Source organism: Chaetodon auriga, chromosome 4 (genome assembly GCF_051107435.1).
Source record: "Chaetodon auriga isolate fChaAug3 chromosome 4, fChaAug3.hap1, whole genome shotgun sequence".
NCBI lineage: Eukaryota > Metazoa > Chordata > Actinopteri > Chaetodontiformes > Chaetodontidae > Chaetodon > Chaetodon auriga.
This window is the reverse complement of record NC_135077.1, coordinates 28,291,647-28,312,129: the sequence shown is the minus strand read 5'-3', so window position 1 is coordinate 28,312,129 and position 20,483 is coordinate 28,291,647. Positions and strand designations below refer to the sequence as shown.

Here is a 20,483-nt window from a genome sequence, read left to right as displayed (position 1 = left end):
ATTATTAGTGGTAGTATTAGTAGCAGCAGCAATGGAAGCAGCAAAAATTACCGCACATTTTTCATCTTTGTTGTTATTATCATTATTATTATTATTTTTTTTTTACTTAGCAGTTAACTATACAACAGATAAAGATAACCCTGTTCTGTTCCCCTGTGAAATTCAGTTAACTGGCCTCTATGTACTCTATGTTCTGTATTTACTGTTCTTTTTGTTCTCGTTTTCCTCATGTTGTTCTCCAGTAACAGTAATATTAGTTACTAATTACTTTCAAATGACAGTAACTAGTAATATGTAATATACTTCATTTTGAACTTAACTTGCCCAACACTGTCAGTCAGACGTCTCACTTTCAATTTCAATTCATGTTACTGAATGCTCATATTTCCGACACATAAAATGCATCTCCATCAATACAGTGCAGTCTCTATGATATACAGGGTAATTTCCTGTTGACAGGAACCCGAGCCGCAGCAGCCATCCCTCCTCCCTACTCTCTTACCTCAGCTCCATGACACTGGTAACATTCCCAGAGGGGAAGATCCTCCTGATGTAGTTGAAGTCTCCAACAAAGATGCTGCCATCTGCTCCACAGGCCAGAGCCAGGGGCGCCAGCAGCTTGTTGCCCTCTGCCTGTCCATTACAGCTGGGACAGGAGATGCTGCGGCGTCGTCCATTTCCTAGGAGAGGACATTGAAATTCATTTTTTACTGACTGCAACAGTTGTTTCTTCTCTTTCCACAAAACACAGTGCCACTTTTTCAGGCCAGGTTGTTGATGCCACTCAAAGAAAGGCTTCAAATGTGGGACAGTTGCACTGTCCACCACCGAAAAGACCCAGGGTTCAATTCACTGATAGCATGAACCCATTTTGTTGATTTTAATAATTAAAATTAAAGGTTTAGAAAATATCCAGTCATTCCAGTCATTAGCGTGTCATTAGCCCACTGTACAAAAGGGTGTGAAGGTGAACGCTGGCAGCTAAAAAGAGGCACAGACAGAATATGTGTCAGACCAAAAGTAAGGTTAGTGCTGACAAGGACTATAGTGCATCAAGAAATGGGCATTCTAAAGTGGAAGAAAAAGAGGAGCAAGTTGCAGTTTTGCTGATGGCCAATTGATACGATCTTACAAGAAAACTGACTATTGAATTCTTTCAAAAAGTCTTTAATTCTGTGAGTGAATATTTCTACAAGCATGTATGACATCAGTGTGCAATTTGAGACTGCAGCCTTGGTGAGTACATGAAGAAATGGCATGGTGGATCTACAGCACATTGGTATACATTAGTTGTGAGATGTTTTTTTTTTTAAATCAGTTATCTGATGCACATTCATTAAAATATGTTTGCAAGTTCTCGCCCAATGTCCAAACTGTGTGGTCTGGCTAAAATCTTGAAACTTTGGTTAATGAATTTCAAATAATATCTCTCCTCAATTTCTGTACTCACTCCCTATCAGTCTGGATTTAGACCTAAGCACAGTACCATTTCTGCAACATCCTTTGTCTTACATGACATTGCACTTGCCTTGGATAGCAAAATGTCCTGCGCTGTTCTGTTTATAGACTTGTCAAAAGCTTTTTGATTGTTGATTGATTGATTATCTCCATTTTCACAAATTCATATAGTTTTGTAGTTGCTAGAGAGCAACCAGCACATAGTCCAAGAAGGTGTGTTTTCTGAGTCACATGAGATTCCTGTGGTTCTCACAATTATAACGTTGGAGCAAGACAAACAAAATTACTAACCATCTTGCAATGGCATGATCAGCACCTATCACAAATGTGCTGGTCTTGGAAGCTCAATCAAGTCAATTATAATTAAATCTGTACTTACCCATGATGCTGCTGATGACAGGGGGCTGCTGTGAAATGAAAATGTTCTCTCCGTTGCCCTTGTACAGTATACCTGGTGGATAGAATACGCAAAGATAAGAGATAGGAAGGTATAAAGAGCACAGAGAGACAGCAGACTTACCAGACTAATTGTTCGTACTGCATTAACATCTGTGTTGTGATTGACAGCATGGAGGCAAGTTTTTAACACAGCTGTCATTACAAAATGCACTGAAATATAGCTCCCCCGATGTATCCAAGTGGTATTACTGTAGGTGTCACTGTCGCAAAGATTACTGGAACACTTTCCATTTTCTTCAGAGCCTAACTACCAACAAAACTGGACACACTGCATTTGCTTCCAAATTTTCATGAACAGTCAACACCACTTTGGAAAGAAGAAAGAAAAAAGAAGAAAGAAGCACATCTACTGAAGTAAACATCGTCATCCTTTTCTATGGAAGAATAACACGGTTTGAGCAAAGAAGTAACTACAGCAGAAGTTGGCATTGGTGTGGCTGGCAATTGAAGAAAACATTAGGAGAGAAAGTGCAAGTTTCTTCATTTTTTTGGAGATTCTTCATTTATTTGGTTAGAGATGTTGAGATTGTGAAGCACACCTGCATGGATTCATTCACACATATATCCACTCAGTACATATATCATATACATGAGGTATGTTATAAAAGCACCTGAGATTGAAATGAAAAGAGGAGATACAAGCAGAAAGATGGAAAGATGGAAAGAATAGAGGATGACAGAGGACAGACAGTGTGAGGTGAGAGGAGGAGAGAGGTGTGGGTTGGTTATCTTGAGAGGAGGTTAATGTGAATGAGTGATGAGAAGATGAAAATAGGAAAAGAGAGGGATGCACTCATTCTTCAAAGTGAGACATCAAAGAGGAACCTCCTGTGGTGAGCTGAATTATTAAAACTCTGCTACCATCTTGGAAACCAGCATGCATTACACTCTGTCTGTCTGTCTGTCCATCTGTCTGTCTGTCTGTCTGTCTGTCTGTCTATCTGAGTTGACACCTTCCGTTCTTCAATTCAGCATTTGAGAAGCAAATAGTGTCTTGTGGTATTGTTGGTGTTTGTATTGTATTGTGGTTAATGTAGGCACTGCATTTGTTTAATCATGTTTGTTTATATGTAATTATATGTTTATGGATCTTGACGTTATTGTGCCAATGGTTGTTAATGTAGATGCAAACCCTGCTGCCCCTTTCCTTACCCAATAACCTTATCCCATCCACCCTAACTTAATGTCCTACAGAGACCTGTCCTAGACAACCTGAGCAGGCAATTGGCTGACATGGGAGGGCCATCAGCTGGGCTTCTTCACCTGGGCCTTACTGTGCTCACCATATCTCTCATATATATTTTTAAGGCAAATTAGTTGTATGTTAATGGCATTTTTAGGAGACATGTAAGATGTGCATGTGCATGTGTGTGATGCATTGATGGCAAAATGGATGACACCACCTGTGCTTGGTTGTAACACAGATACCACTGTACATGCTAAGCAAAGGCAACTGGTTAAAATGTTCATACATGAATAAGTCATTTAAAACAATGTATATGGCCCGTATTACTGTACATGTGCACCATATAGGCCACAGTAGTTTATTGAAGTTGTCAAATTATTATCTAATTCTCAGTATTTTCTGTCAGTTTGACACTTGAGCCAGAAATCAAGGACTACTTATATGTATATGTCCGTGGATACTGCCTGTAGAAAAAGCACACCATGACTCACAGAGTTATTTGCAAAACAAACAGTTTGTATGTTGAACTGTTAAAGCTTCCGTATGCATAAAATATCAGGCTTGTCAGATGCTTTAACTGCATCTGAGTGTCCCTCTCTGATGACAGAAACCAGGGGGACGGGCTATATCTGACAATTTCTGTAACTTCCTGAAACAGACAAAAAAAACAAAAAAAAACAAATAGTAATGGTGAGTTCCATCCACCTGTTTTTATACATTTGGGACATTCTAAATTGTAATTGTAAAGTATAAAAGTTGGTGTATGGATAAAACAAAATGTGACAAAGTGCAATGGAAACAGGCTTAGCAAATAAATCATGATGTACATGAAGCATGGGACTTAAGCTTCACTCAAACTTCTGTTTCACTGGCCAGGAGAAAACATCGGACCAATAAACAAACTGTAATACAGCTCAAATTAATGCAGAAAACAAAACATTTCCAGTATGTTTTCCACATGGCCTTCCATCGTTTGAGGTATGATTTGTGCTCATTTAATAATATCTTCTCATTGGTCCCCATTCTTCTGCTTTGGCTTATGGGCACCTGGCTGTAGAATTAGTGCCATCAACTGTTTCTCTTCATGCACATAATATTCACATAACAGTGGATTTGCATATTACTTGGCTTATTTAAAGTAAAATTGGTTAAAATTGCACTATGCTTGGATAGAAATGTGGCTGGTGTCTGACCTTCACTCTGAACCTCTCCGTTTTCACCCAACTTTCAACTATCAATCATCAAATACCACAACTATGTCAATGCTTTCTATGTGCAATAATGTCCAAATCAACCATTGTGTGTTGTACTGAGTTTCACCTGTTTTTCCTTGCTGTTTTTACTGATGCTTCTACTGTTGCACATGTCCTTTGCTGATGTTTCGCTGCTGTGGGATTAACAAAGGAATATCTTAATTACTTCTGTCATTTTTCATGATCATGAATGTCTTTGAGGAGAGACTGTCCAAAGCGTTCAATTTGTCTAGTTGTAACTACAAAGACATGCAGAAGACAGGCTTCTTGGAAAGAGATCAACGAAGCAGTGTGATGGAGCCAGGAGGAGGTCAAGACAGCAGGATTTTGAACCCACCTTTGAATGTGGCCATTTCTAACAACACTTTTAGATGTGGTTAGACAACCACGCCAATATTTCAGAATCGATTAAAACTACAGTTTATCTTTGAGAGGGCTGACATATTCTGCTATGATTTATGCATCAATATACTGTCTTATTGTCGTAGACCTCTTTTGTGTCACATGGTGTAAATGCTGTTTTAGAGGATTTTCTGACAAGGCTACAATTGTGAGCCAATTTTTTTCCCCCCATTTCTGTAACCCTCTGCTGACTTTTATGCCTGTGAGTTTATTTTATCTTATTTTATTATTTTCTACACGGGGGTTGCAATGCAAATTTCGTTGACATGTCCATGCTCAATGACAATAAAAAGCAATCTTGAATCTTGAATCTTGAATGCAAACAAAATCTAAGTTCTTCAAAACCAGCATGGCATATTGCTAGAGGTCCTTAAATTTCATATCAGTTGGTTCCCTTCTCATCCAACTAGTTCCATAGCTTTCTCCTTCACCTTCCCTCTATCCTCCTCTCTTTCTATCCCTCTTTCATCTCTGCTTCCATTAGTAGGTGCTGATTGATCAACAGAGGCCAAGCCAGCAGGGTTCCATTCATGCTGTGCTGTGGTCTACACAAGCAAGCAACTAATGTGTGTGTATGTGTGGTGATGTGGAGTGAAGAGAGAGACCAGTGTAGAAAGAAAAAGGAACATTGAATTCTCCTGCTGTGTTAAAAGAGGGAAGTGAGGCGTTCTCACACAGCTTTCTGTGTGTGTGTGTGCATGTGTGTGTGCATCAATGGATGCATTTGACCTTGATTTTCAAAACCCTCATTCTAGAAAAACCTGGATTCGTGCATTCTTAAAACATCTACGAAGGGTCCTGACACACCAATCCTCACATCTTCAGTAAAAGTTTCACTTGAACACAATGCATTCATAATCCAAAAACACTGCAGAAAGAGCAAAACAAACCAGCCAACAAATCTATGCCACTGTGGTTTAACTGTCACATGCTTGGAAAAAGAACTGAGAATATATATGTTCAACACCTGGTTCCTCTGCTTATAAAAGAAGAAAAGATGGTGAAATTACTGATCAAACTTCTCTCCATCACTGACAACATCAACAACAAAAGACTAGAGTCAACCAGTGTCAGGTGTGGTCAGCCACCCATGACCTAATAGTGCCCAAAAGCTAACTGACTTAGTATGTCAGGGTTGTAACACACACACCAAAACCCAAGCAAAACACACATACACTCATGCACTTACATAATTATGATCGAACTACTTTACTATTTGAAGGTGAATCTAACTGATAAATAAGTCTTACAATTCTACTCATTCAGACCCACTGACTGCCAAACATGCACACTCAGAATAAATAAGAGTTAAAGGGAGTCAGATAATAATTCACACATATACATACAGCATGTATAATGTATGAAGCAAGCTGAACAATGACTGTAGGTTGTTGACACTGGAAATCAGTATGAAAAATGACCTTCCGCTAAACAGTGGAATAAACTTATGCAATATTTAAATCGATGGGTCCTCATGGCCAAGGACGAATGTAAATCTTTCAGGTTTGAAAATTATTTTACTTTTGTTCAGTACCAGTGAATAACTTTTCCCTCGTCTTGGCTGATGACAGGGGTAAAGCTGGAATGGATTTGCAACCATTTGCAATTTTTTTTGCATTATTCTCTTATTTACTGCTGTGCAATTTATAACATATCGGGAAAATTTGTCCTGTCCTAAAGAGCTGAAGGTGAGTGAATGTTTTCATAATTAAAGCCTATAACATGTGAGGTACCCCAAGGTAGTGTACATGTGACCCTGTTTTTCTTATTCATGTTAGTTGATTTAACATGATCAATGCAGGTGATGTTATTATAGCGTTATTTTTTAATCAACTTCCTCTTCTATGCTGATCCATCTTAGCCAACCATGGAGGTAAAATTTCAGATTGAAATTGCTAGAAATGTTAGAAAAGTAGAAAAGTTTATTTCTCCTCATCTCCACAAGGAGACATCAAGTGCTGAATCAGCACACTAGTGGTTGTAATTCTCATGTTACCTCTCACTTTATAAACAGACAATTGATGGGAACCCTTTCATTTCCTGGCGGTTTGTGGCTCCAGTAGATTCTTAAATCATTAAGAGAAAAAATAAGAATAAAAAATAGTCTGTTCCCTCAAATGCATACTGAGTCAATGTTTGCCATGTAAAGAAATGCTGCTGAAGTCTACACATATAACTAATGTGGAAATAAACATTTTATCAAGACAAATGAGATTTCTCAATTTCCCAACCAGAGAGTTAGGTCCTCCACGGGGGGTTGCAAGGTAACTACCGGAGCAAGAAATACGATTTTCTTTATTACAAACACTTAAGTTTGGGTTTGATGTCATGACAATGGTAGGAAAAAAAACAAACATAAAAGTATTAAGCTGTTTATTGTTCAGTGACTTTTGACTTCCTCATGTTCTCCGGCACAAAGCACTAAAGCACCCCGGCTGTGGCTGAGCTGCTTAGTGTCAGAGGAATAGAGTGCACTACTACCACTACCAGGCAGCTTACGCACATACACTCACCCATCTGTCTCGGCGCACACATTGAATGTGAATACACAGACGAACATAACTTTAAAAAAGTCACGAGTACACTTGAATGGAAATCACACATGTGCACACACACTGGAAAACATCCCCACACTGGAAGCAGATCCTCAACCCTCTGCCCCTGAACCTCCCCAATGAACGCCAATACACTTAACCACTAATGGAAAGGGAACTGAGATTTTGCTCATGTTGTCAAACAGTCAAATTCTGTGCTTAATAATGGGAAGATTATTTTCATAATGAACTTTATTGTCAGGCACTTGTTGTATCGTGGTTATTTTGTTGTGTTATGTTATTTCATAAAAGGACAGTACTTAAAATATTCACTGTACTATTTAGGAGCCTTAAACCTCTTAAGTCAACTTGTTATTCGTTGCATGCAACTCTGTTTCAAACAAAATACTGAGGCTTGATGGGGAAAAAAGGTTATGCTCAAGAGTAAAACATACATTATCAATGAATCTCCATGTCATTGGTTGATGCTGTTCAGTAAGAATCAGTATAGCCAACAGGGATAAAAGTGAAAGTACCATGAACCCCCCAACCCCCACCCCCAAAAAACATGCCTCCTCATTCCATAGGGGGCATGATAGGCTATATGCTGCTGTTTCTATTGTTTTCTGAATCAAAAGAAGGAGAGCAACATTCTGACTCATCATGCACCACAAACAGTATTTGTGATCATTTGGTTTATTTAGGACTCTAATCTAAACTAATCTAATCGTATCTAATCGTATCTAATCGTATCTAATCCAATCTAATCTAATCTGATCTAATTTAATCGTATCTAATCTAAGAGGAAGAGGGAATTGTTGTAAGATACTGAATCTACTTATTTTTTAATGATCATGAAGTTGTAAGGGGTAAGGGCAAATGTTTTCAGTATGCACTTGTGAAAGTTAGAAGAGAAACTGAGAACTGGTAACGTAAGAGATGCCTGGAGAGGACTGAACAAAAACAACAGCCCTTCAATGTGACGACCCTCTCAGCTTCTCAACCAATCAGAACTCATTTTATTCCAAATTCAATAAGCAGGGCATCAGTGATGCGTGTGAGGCTATTTGCAATGGAATGACCTCATGCCCTATGATCGTAGAGGTCATCTCTGTGATTCAAAGGTTCAACCCTGCAAGGCTCCTGACCTGGATAGACTCACAGGAAAATTCTAAAGGAATGTGAAGATCATTTGGGATCTATATTCACAGCCTTGACCCATGGTGAGGACAGCTTCTTAGATCTTAATGTCACAAAGGTCAAGGGGCTGTGTCTAGGAGGCAATAAGAGAGCAGACAGCACTGATCCTACATACAAGCCAATCAGTATGAAGGGCCAACAAGTGGAACAGGTAGGGACAGACTTCAAATGTCTGGGAGCAGTAACAAATAATAAACTCCCCTCCATCGAAATGTTGGTTATATCTACAAGAAAGCAAGACAGCTCCTTGCTCTTCTCAGGAAACAGAGCTGACAGGAGTTGACCATGGTCTCCAAATCACTCACTGAGAGTTCTCACATTTAACAGCGTCTCATGGTATGGAAACCTCTCAGTAAAACCAAAGTGACACAGGTTGACAACCAGTTCAGCAAGATCTTTGGAGACAAACAACTCCAACTCCAGGACTTATGTTCTCAATCCATAACCTAAAAGGCAATCCAGGTCTACAATGGCTCCACCCCTCCACTCAGCATTTCAGATGCTGCCCTCAGGCCACAGATTGATAGTCCCAGTCCCCTTAGTCATTTTAAGATTTCATCTTACCTTAAAGTATAATTATGATGGATTGTTATGCATTGCTGTGTATGGTGTGCAGTGTCCCATGTGCCAGAGAGATGAATTTCCAATTCTATGTAAATTTACTGGATAATAAAGTAATCTGAATCTGAATATGAAACGTGGTAAATAGGAAGTACTCTACCTGTGACTTAAGTGGCTAGTATAATCTTCAGCACAGCTGATAGGTACACGATTTGTTTATATGATGTAACAGAATCGTATATTTATCTGATTCAGTGTGGACAGAGAGCGTCTGATGGTATGTCACACCGTAGTCAAGATGATGATGAGCAGCGTGACTATGGTTAAGATGGCAATGTACTTGGGGCATAATACTGTATGTGCATCAGTGCTGTAGATATAACAACATCGTGCTCATGTGTGTCCACACAGCATTGATTATGATGGCTGTCTTGCAGCAGCAAATCCACGACCACCTCATTTACAATCTAAATGCTGGACATACCTTACAGTTGCATCACTGCCATTTTTATCCACACATTAATATGAAGATTAAGCTAAAAATTGAATATGAGACAGTAAACCAGTAAAAAGTAAAAGTAGCTGGTGTTCCCTGTCAAACCATGAAAACAGAAAGAAACAATGAAATCACTGAACAGTGTCAGTCTCTTAGAAGTCAACACTCAGACATGTTATTTCCAAATCTAACACATCGCCCCATCGACATCATTAGTGGAGCTACAAGACAAACTACAAAGAAAATACTGCAGGACTGTTTGATGATCTCTCTATCAAACACAAACAGAGACACAGACAAGATTTTTCTATGTCCATATAGTGTGTTTTTGTCCCTAAAGGACAGACACACATTGTGTATCGCAGTACTGTCCCTTCAAGACATAAAATCACACCCACAGAGACCAGAGCACATATAAACAGAAAATCATGCCCGCATTTTAAATGCACACACACTCACATGCACACTGAATGGAGTGACAAGGTGTTGAAAGCCCAAGAGGACTGCAGGGAGAGAGGGATGCATAGCAATGTGATGGATGGGGTGACAGATAGAGGACAGCAAGGAAGGGAGGGGGGAAGAGGAGGGACGGGGTTGATAAAGTCAATGTGCCTTTAAAAGCTGCAAAATGCATTTTTAAAACGTGTATCTAAACTTATATGTACTAGGTCTTTAAGGTTGGGTCATCTTAACAGAAGTTTTAAAATCTTTTTTCTGTCTTTAAAAATAGATCAATACAGGCAACTCTGGAAACAGCACTGGAGTTACAGTAGTTCATCCTTTGCAAACCAGCAGATTAAAACACATTACAATTCTAAACAAGGACAATTCTAAACAAGGAGTGGTCAGGATTCAGACTGTGTTGTGTGCTTCAATGTCACGTGGAAAGACCAGTCAGTTAAACCAGTCCACCACTGCTGGCCACTGCAGGCAGGCCAACCAGACTTCCACCACAAATAACCAGCTTCTTGCAAGGACTACTACCAATCGTTAGATGTCAGATCATATCAAACTGTATACCTCTGCCACTCACAAACTCAGAGGCGATGAATATTAGGGTACTGAATGGAGATTCTTCTTTTCCCATAGCTGCTGTTACATATCCAATCACAAATTTTCTTCTCAAACTGGAGCAGAACAGAGCGAGGGGAATACATGAACAGGAGAAAAATGTTGAGCTGGAAGAATACAATGGGGAGCTCATCGCTGAACAAGGCTTGATCTCTTCACATCTTGATTTTTCATTTTCAAACAAAAACTAATGATACAATACAGCAACAACAATTCTTCTTGCCTCGGTTTTCTCAGTAAAAATTGGTGATGTTCACTCGATGTATGCATCATGGGGTGGTGGGGCTTTGATTTTTTGGGACCTACTTTTCAACAAAAAAGTGATGATTGTGTTTTAATAATGACAAAATTGATACCACACCTCTGTTATGGTGGGTTTAATTATGAGGTTCAAATATTTTGGTCAAAGTAGGTTGGTGGAGATTTCCCTGAACAGAAACATACTTAGTGTATGTAAAAATAACTGAATGAAAGCACAAATCCTAACAGGGATCTAAAGGTGTGGAGAAGTATTAAAGTATTCAAGAAGTATTTCGCTGAATTCCTTATTTATTTGGATGGGAGTAATATCAAGACATGACAGGATATGAAATCAACAAGCGAAATTACATTTTTCTGTAGCTCATGATGAGAAAAAGCAAAAGAGGGGCTTCTCACTGGAGATCCAATGAAACAAGCAAGCAAAGAGAAGAGAGATGACAGGGAGGGAGACAAGGAGGAGAGATGGATGAAGGTCTGAAATGACTATATTTGAGATGAGAAAGCTAAACTGTGTGTGTGAGAGAGAGAGAGAAAGTCAGAGAGAAAGAGATGAAAGGCCAGCAAAAATACCACTGGGCAGCTGGAGCAAATCCAAGATGCCAACAAGGAACTCACACAGACACTTACACACACTATTAAATTCTTTTCTTCCAGTTGGTCCATCAAAGCCTTGATGACAACAATCGTTTTGACAACTGCTGAGATTAAAATACTTCTAAACCGCTATAAGCTTTGTCCTCTTCTTCTTAGACATATAATAAACCAGTTAATGATGTAGAGTGAAAGAATGAGAGAGAGACAGAATATATATATTATTTTTGAGCTTTTTCACATTTCAGTGGAAAATGAAACTCTAAACTGTATAAACTCTAAACTCTAAACTTTGAATAAAATATAGGTTCAATTATGTCAAGAAAAGTTTTATACAGTATTGTGTTTCATCACCTTGCAGTATAGACATTAAGTTTGTGTATAGAAAGAGTAAAAGTATGCTGTCATGTCATAGCACCTACCATTTTGTAGGTCCAGGATGTGATGTTTATCCAGCGTCCATCCTCCGATGTTGGAAGCGTCCAGCTCATAGCCTTGTAAAATGGCTGTTCTTTTCTCCCACAGGATGAGGTCCAGGCAGGATTCATATTCAAACCCAACTGACACTATTGGACACACACGGACAAGGACACTTTTTCAGTTCTTTCCTTTGAGCGTACTTGTGTTCAAATCAAAACAAAATTCAGTAGTTCAGACCAATCAAACAGACAATCGTCTTGAAAACATGGGGAACCGCAAAATGAACCTTCATCTGTCGGCTTTCGAAACATCCACTGACTCCTGCTGCTAGACCACTGAGGACCATTCTGTGACCCAACACACACATATGCACACACACGCAGACACACACACACACACACACACACACACACACACATCAGTTTTGTTCTTTGCACTGAGAGACTACACCTTTTCAGGGCTGCCCGCCTGTATCAGTGAGGTACATCACTGTGAAGTCAAGGGGGAAACACTTACTTAATCAATGCACACACACACACACACACACACACACACACACGCACACACATGCAGAGTTTGTACTTCTGTCCTTGACAGTGAAGACATAATGCAGTCCCTATCCCCTTACCCTAGTCTTAACCACCACAACTAAATGCCTAACCCCAACCCACACCCTAACTCAGGGGTAAGGAAGCTCTTGCCTCTGGCCTGTATATGGCCTGATCCAGCCCGTGAGGCCATTATTAAATAGAAGAAAGCAGAGTTTGGATGCCCAACAGGCAGCTTTCACATGACCACATTCTGATAGAGATGGTGTTATGCAGGCAAGTTTTATGATGATAAAAGGCGAGCTAAGAGGCTGAAACCTCATTCAGAAGGAGTGAAATTAAAGCCATGGCAAGTGCAACTTGAAAGAAGTTACACTGCATATTCCTCCTCTGCAAGAACAAAAGCATGCTATGATATCTGAATATGATGGTGAGTGTGAAAACTCCTTTAGTCATTTGGCGAGAGGTTTCAGGACAAGAACAGTAAATAAAAGGAAGTGACCATTTTTGCTATGCCGTTCAATGTAGAACCAGCTGATGTGTCTGACAACCTACAACATGAAATCAATGAGCTGCAAACAACCTAATGTTGAGAGAGGCTCTTTTCAAAACTGACTCTTGCAAAGGCTCAGTGCCACTGAAGGCTGACTCGTTCATCATCATCATCATCATCATCATCATCATCATCATCACCATCTGACATCAAACGCCTCACCAAAGCGAAGCAATTCCAGTCATCCAGTCAGTGTGCTATATGTGTGATATATGCAGTATATACTCTGTTGCCCATAAAGTTGGAGTAATTTTGTTTTCAGAGACAATCCTCTGTTTATTCCTATTTAAATGCATCAGTAATCACTTTTGACCAGGTGCAATGATTACATTATATGTCCAAATTACCCAGGTGAAATGAATTCATGCACAAGATTTGTTTGGCGCTATAAAAGATATTTGCTGTGTTTCCTGCCTAAAGCCTGTATGCAATAGGTCCACATTTTCAGAATTGTCTGAAATAATTTTCAACCACATTTGACTATGCCTTGTCTGACGCCACTGGCAATACGCCAAAGAGTGCTTGACAACAATGACTGACTACCAGACGAGATGATGGGCAACTGCTTAATGTGTGCTGTACAAACCAGAAAATGCCAGCGAGCCACCTTCGTCGTTTGTGGAGAAGACACCATGGAATCAACATTTCTCGGCAAACTGTAAACTGAAGGTTGCTTCAGCATGGTTAGAGAGCAAGACGAATGACCAATTGTCCACGCCTAACTGTTCAATACAGAACTCGACTTTGTTGGGCTAGGGAGCACAAAAGATTACAGCTTGGGTACTGGCGACATGTTATCTTTACAGATGAGAGCCGCTATATCCTTAACCATACAGATGGAAGACAACGGGTTCAGCCATTACGCGCCGAAAACCTTCGCGATGACCGCATCCAGGAAACCACTCAAGCTCGTGGCGGCTCAGTGATGGTATGGGCTGGAATTCATTATGGAGGAAAGACACCATTGGTGGTGCTGGATGGAAACGTCAACAGTGTTGCATACAGGGACATCCTGGAGAACCATTGCCTCCCAAATACAAGACAGGTCTATGGGAACAACTTTCGTCTGCAAGACAACAGCGCTAGAGCACATAGAGCAGCTGCAGTGAGAGAATATCTTGATGCAAAGGGCAGCAGATGCCATGGCCCACTTGCTCCCCTGATATGAACCTATTGAGCATGCCTGAGATGCTTTAGGCCAAGGCATCAATGATAGGGACAATATTCCTCAAACTCTACAGGAGTAAGCCCAGGCTCTGACCGAAGAGTGGGATGCCCCGCCCACTGACAACATCAGCAAGCTTGTGGACAGTATGACAAGACGTCTTAATGCACTGATCCATGTCAGGGGTGGCCATACTCGATATTGGTGACTGTGTGACATTTGAAAGAGTAATGTTGGACATTCATATGCATGAAATCTTGTCAAATATGTGTTCCCTGTTAAACTGACCAAGGCTGAAGAATTTAAGTAAAGCCTTAATCCTACTGTTTCTATACCCCCAATTTAGTTTAAGCCTGAGTACAGTTTATGAAGGTTAATTGTGATTTCATTTTTATTGTGAAAATGTTTGGAAGAGATTGATTGATAAAGTTTTGAGAAGATATACACTTTATCTGTCAAGAATAAATCACATTGTCACAATCACTTCATGGAAAGAGGTAAAAAATATTTTATTCCAACTTTATGAGCAACAGTGTTTATTGCATATGCATAATAAGATTTTAAGGTGGTGCTCAATCACCAGCATAATAGTTAAATAAATGCATGATGCGTCCAAAGGCAATGAGTAAACACGGTAAATAATAGTGAACTCAGCATTGACCAAAATAATCGTGATTTAATCATGCCTTAAGCAGCCATGTTTTTGATTCAGTGCCATAAAAATATCAATTATAGCTTCTTTCAAGGTTTTGATTTGACTCAATCTGAATAAATCTGTAGGTTACACAATACGAGTCTTTGCTGATCAATCCTGATACCTATTTGAAATGAATAGATTCTCCTCCCTTTATTTCTTTATTTCTCATAATCCCACACAGGAAAACACCACAGGCTACTATCATCACTTTGACAGGATGATTATGTGTCAGTGTCACCCAGTGCATTGCTGTAATAGCCAAAGTTTGTTTGAGTTAACCTGACGTAATGTGTGCCTTGTTTGACTGTTCACTGCCAAAGACCACTGACAGCAGATGTGCTTCCATGCCTCCCATTGACACAGATCATCTATCCTGCAGTATCCATTATTAATCACTGTCTTGGCCTGTTCATTCATGCTGCCTCCAAACTCTGTCTTGAAGAGGTTGGCAGTTTATATTACAAAGTGTCAGAGTTACTGATGACTTGTCAGAGAGCCAGTCGTTTAAAACAAAACACACCCATCAGTGGGTTTTTTTGTCAAGAATCACCACTTTAATCACAATCATATGAGATATACTGAATTCAAAGTCTAAAATTGTATAACATCTTTAATTTAGAAAGAGGGAGAACTGTGGTCTGTAGTGGATTGAATTATTGTATACACCTTTTTGTTCCAACTTTGTTTTGTTGTATTTCACAATCAGACCATTCCCACTACTTTGTTACCTCGTCCACCCTCTCCTTTATTTTGCATTTTAACCTAAAAGAAGATACAGTTTTTTGTCTGTTTAAAATTGGGGCATTCAAACTTTCAAATGACTTAATTTTTATATGTTCCATGCCATAATGCCATAATAATAGTGTTACTAGAGTATAGTGTAGTCTCTTGCTCTGGTGTTCTGTTTTATTGAATTTAAACCATTGTTAGATGTAAACTGTGCTTTGTCAGTATCAGCCTATTCTTGTATTACACTATGCTCCTTTTGTTCTAGGGTTGTGCAAACTAGGTTTACATGCATTTTGAGTTGTGCTGATCTAAAACCATGTAGGATTATGAGACCTTATTTTCAAAACAGATTTGGAAATTCAGAAATCAAACCTCTTCCTTGATTTAAGTGTGATTGTTTATTCAGCTGTCAGTGGAGGCTTGTTTCTATTGACAGGCCAGTCAAATTCATAGTAGTACTACACAACAGGGGGTATGGTAAGCACTTGTGTAGCCAATTGAGCAATCAGAGAATCAGAGCGTTAAGACTTAGACTTAGCTTTTATTGTCATGTTTAAAAAATCACCACTTGTTTGAAGCTGCAGCTTCAGCAGTAGCCTCATCATTCATAGATTCTGACATACAAAGACAAAGGAGTCTTTCTTTCCAACACCTTGTCAAAGGGATGTATGGAAGTGCCAATAGCAAGACTGTGTCCATCTCTGGCTACACCTCCAAAAACCACATCCAGACCCATTGGCAGAGGGGGTGGCCCTAGCTTGTTACTGTCCCCCCAAATGGAGATTTTCTCTCTACTTCCTTTCACACTACACTCCTTCTTCCTTCGAATTTCACATTGTGTCTGTTACTTATCAAGTGAAGTTAAACATTGCTGTGATCTATTAAGTCCTTTCAAGGAATTATTGGAGAAATAAAATATCCTCCTGTTGAACATCTCTGAAGATGGCCCCCCAACCTGTACTTCTCAGTGACTTCAACATCCAGACAGAGAAATTCACATCGGGCTTATTACTTCTTCTATCTTCTTTCACCCTCTTGCTCTCTCCCACCCTCTTTCCCACTAAGCTAGTAAGCAAATACGTTGACCTGATATTCACCAGAAAGGTCAACAGTTACGGAACACTGATCTTTCTGTGACCCCTCTTCATGTCTCTGACCACTTTTTCATATCCTCTTCTTTCCTCATATCTCAAACTCTCAAACTTCTTTCTTCCACAAATACTGTCCCTGTCTTGCCTCGTCTGTCCTATCAGCTTTCCCCTCACCTGAACTCCTTCTCACTCTGCCACAAACTCTTGCCTCTCTAGACTGTCCTCTTCTCTGGACTCTCTATGTCCTCTCACCTCCCTCTCACCCCTCCAGCTCTGTGGTGGTCTGACTCAGTATGTGCTGACAGACAGCCAATGGCTGAAAGAAAATTGTGGAAATCCAAGCATCCTGAGGACCTCCTCACCTATTAATCACTTATCTCCTCTTTCTCCACCTCCTTATCTGCAGCTAAAATATATAATATAAATCTAAATAAATTTCTTTCAATCCAAAGTTCAGTTTTCAAACACACAAAACTCTCTTTTCTCTACCCTCCCAGAGATGTCAAACCAGTGCAAATTTTAAATAAGTATGTTATTTACTGTCCAGCTTTGCTATTATCAGCAAACTCACCAACTGCCTCGGATAGTCCATAGACGCGTTGGCCATAGGCGTCTGTCTTGTCCCAGATAAAGGTATAGGATAGATTTGGTTGGGCAGGGAACCATTTTTGGAAAAGGCGACCCACCACTGCTACCATCAGGTGAACCTGGAGAAACAGCACCAGACACAAAGATCATGATTGGCAGTTGAGGTTAGGGTTCCACTGATACTGATTTGCTGACTGAAGCCGTTAATGGTCAGAATTCTATGCTGATATGTACTAGTGGTTATGAGGAAACATAAATTATGTTATGTCATATTAAATATCTCACCTTCATCAGGTTGAATGGTATTGATGACTGTGTCATGGTGACTTTGAGGACCGGTTTATATCCTGCAGCTCTGGAGCTCAGGTATACAAGGTTTAGGTCACTGCCCGGTATTGAGGTTTCCTCTTGTAAAACCTGGTATAAAAGAACACAGAAAACACATCAGCACCTACCACTATTTCCTATAACCTTTGGTTGGTTTGGTATCTGAAGCATCATATTCATAGGGAATGAATTGGCACGCATCTTTATATAGCAGCTAGCACTATTGGTAGTGACAATGCTCAAAAGAGACAAAAAACAAACAACCCACTACTTACTGAAACCAACCAGTCAAGTTCCAGTTTACCTCCATGTCTGTCCAGACTAATATAATATATGTGATGAAGACTTCATTATTCAATAAAATGCACAAAGTGTATTTTTTGGAGAAATGGAAGTTATCGTAATACTGAGATGTATGATTCCAGTGAGAAACAGATTGTTTTCATTTAGAGACTATTTTTACAGAGGAGTACAAAGTGCTGGAGAGAGCTATGGAGAGCTTCATCACATGATGCAACGAAAATCACCTGAGGCAAAACATATCAGCAAAACCAGTGAGCTTGTGGTAGACTACAACGCTTCAAAGATGGATGTTGCTGCAAACAAGCTACAAACCTTCATATCTTCAACCCAGCAGCACAGAAGATCTATACAATGAGCACAGTTCCAAGGCGGATACTAATCAGTTCATCCTTGAGTCCAAAGGGACACTGATGCCAGATATGATGAAATTCCCTCCAGGAGTTTCTGAGGTATTGTGTTCAGCAGAATGTAAAAATGTTAACATCTGAAGCTGGTAACATGAAAACATCATGCATCTGGCCACGGCTGTCACTGGTGTGGAGGCATAAAACATTTAATTCATTGTGATACTGACAAAAATGCCTAATCAGCCTAATTTTGGCTCTCCTACAAAATAATTAAGAACACAATATGAACAGCCAGTATATCGCCCTGCCTTAAGTGGTATAACTTGGGTAATAGAAGTTTGTGTCTCTGCTTTTTGGAGAGACGAGATGAACATAAAGATTGGAGGGATTCCTGTGCAGCCTAAGTAGTTAAATTAAGTGTGTTTGTTTTAGTGTGCTTTTATCAATTACAGTGTGTGTTCATACATGTGTCCTTGTGTTGAACCTGAAAAGGGTGAGCCAGGCTAAATCACAGCTCTGTCACTAGGCAGCAACCTAAAGCAGAGGACATGCAACATGTCCCTACATCACTGATGATATGGTTATCACTGTGTCAACAGTGGGGTGGCACACAGCTGTAAGGAGGAGTGTGAGGGCAGCAGCATGGTGGCAAACTAGCAAAGTCACTGAATAACAAGAACAACATTTAATCTTTATCAACTTTACTAAGGATGATAGACTGGATTAAAAATGGAAACTTTTGGATTCTTTTTAAATTGGAATTATGATATTCTTTTTTTAATTCTTTTTCTTTTTTTTTTGATTGGATTTGGATGAGAGAAATTGGAAACAAGCCAGTTTAACAGTTTATCCAGATCATCTAGTTCACTTTATTTCCACATAAGCCCAAACATGAGTGCAGCCAAAATGTTTGTATCCGTCATTGCACAGAGAAACTGCATGTGCACCTTCAGCAAGCACTGTAGGTCAAAACTGAACCAAGTCAGTCTGTGAACTGTGATGGGTGTTCACCAAGACAGTTTGGGTAAAATTTTTACTGCTGTGTTTGTGAGAAGTTATTTAACATAAATAAATACCTAAGGGTTGAAGTGGGTCATTGGTGGCACCATTGTCTCAGAACAACAAAGTCTTATATTCATTATGCTCGTCCTGGTTTTCTTCTGCATTCAGATTGAAGGTTTGCTTATTCCATGGATAGTTTGGCATGACTCAAAATACACACATTTAGTATTTAAATAAGAGAAAAAAACATTTTGTATAAAATCTCGAACATGGTTTGAGATCAAAGTTAGATATCTCAACTCAGCACAAAGAGGCCAGAAGTTGAGTAGACAAGGAAAACCTTTGATGAAGAGGCAGACTCCAAGAAAAAGGAGATGGAGAAGAAATATATACGTAAGAATACAAGAAATGCTCCACAGGGAATGATCCATTTGAACTGTTCCCGTGTTATATTTCTCAACTGCACTATTGCCTTTTCATTAGCCAGGCATTTAGTGTTCATTATAGTTCCATTATATCCCGTTTAAGTCTGCCCTTTTCACTGCCCTCCTCTCTAATGGACTTAGCTCCACCAAAATCTAAGTGGCGTCTTTCCATTCGCTTGCTTTTGATCACACACACACACACACACACACACACACACACACACACACACACACACACACACACACACACACACGTTACACGCTTTCCTTTCTCTTTCCCTTCATCACAGATAGACAGGCACATACACATACACACTTGTCAAATAAAAAATAATTATGGAGCGCTGGTTCAGGGTTGTAAAAATATAAAAACAGACATGGAGTTCTGTCATCTGTTTCATTTCCTCTGTGGGCTGACTAATGCAATGTGACAATTAAGAACCACACACACACACACACACACACACACCTCTGCTTCTCTTTGTGCTCTGCTTCACTCTCAATCTCTCTTGCATGCACACTTTCTCTTACACATAATGCACACATACACACACTACACAAAGATAACATAGTGTAATGTGTATGCAATTAGAACATTCCCCTATGATGAGCCTCAGTAGCCTGCCAGGAGAAGCATGTTATTAGGCTTATAGGCAATCAGTGGCAGGACACAGGGCGGGGCTCCTTGTGTGTGTACATGTGTGCCCGCGCGTGTGTGTGTGTGTGTGTGTGTGTGTGTGCATACACCACTGGTTTTCTATAAAAACAATCACTCCAGAGCCGCAGCTCCTCAGCTGTGGTAACTATGTGTGTGTG

At 39.7% G+C, this 20,483-nt stretch overlaps 1 protein-coding gene across 4 annotated transcripts in view; it reads right to left on the bottom strand.

Annotated features, from left to right (window-relative positions):
* The window catches only part of tenm3 (teneurin transmembrane protein 3), a 339,741-nt gene that overhangs the window by 54,340 nt on the left and 264,918 nt on the right, over positions 1–20,483 (bottom strand). For all 4 annotated transcript variants that reach the window (XM_076729445.1, XM_076729446.1, XM_076729447.1 and 1 more), the window contains 5 exons: positions 17,549–17,680; positions 17,247–17,382; positions 11,895–12,038; positions 1,838–1,909; positions 503–680 (listed from right to left, as the gene is read on the bottom strand). In XM_076729445.1, coding sequence (XP_076585560.1) covers positions 503–680; positions 1,838–1,909; positions 11,895–12,038; positions 17,247–17,382; positions 17,549–17,680 — 662 coding nt within the window. The remainder of the gene's footprint in view (positions 1–502; positions 681–1,837; positions 1,910–11,894; positions 12,039–17,246; positions 17,383–17,548; positions 17,681–20,483) is intronic.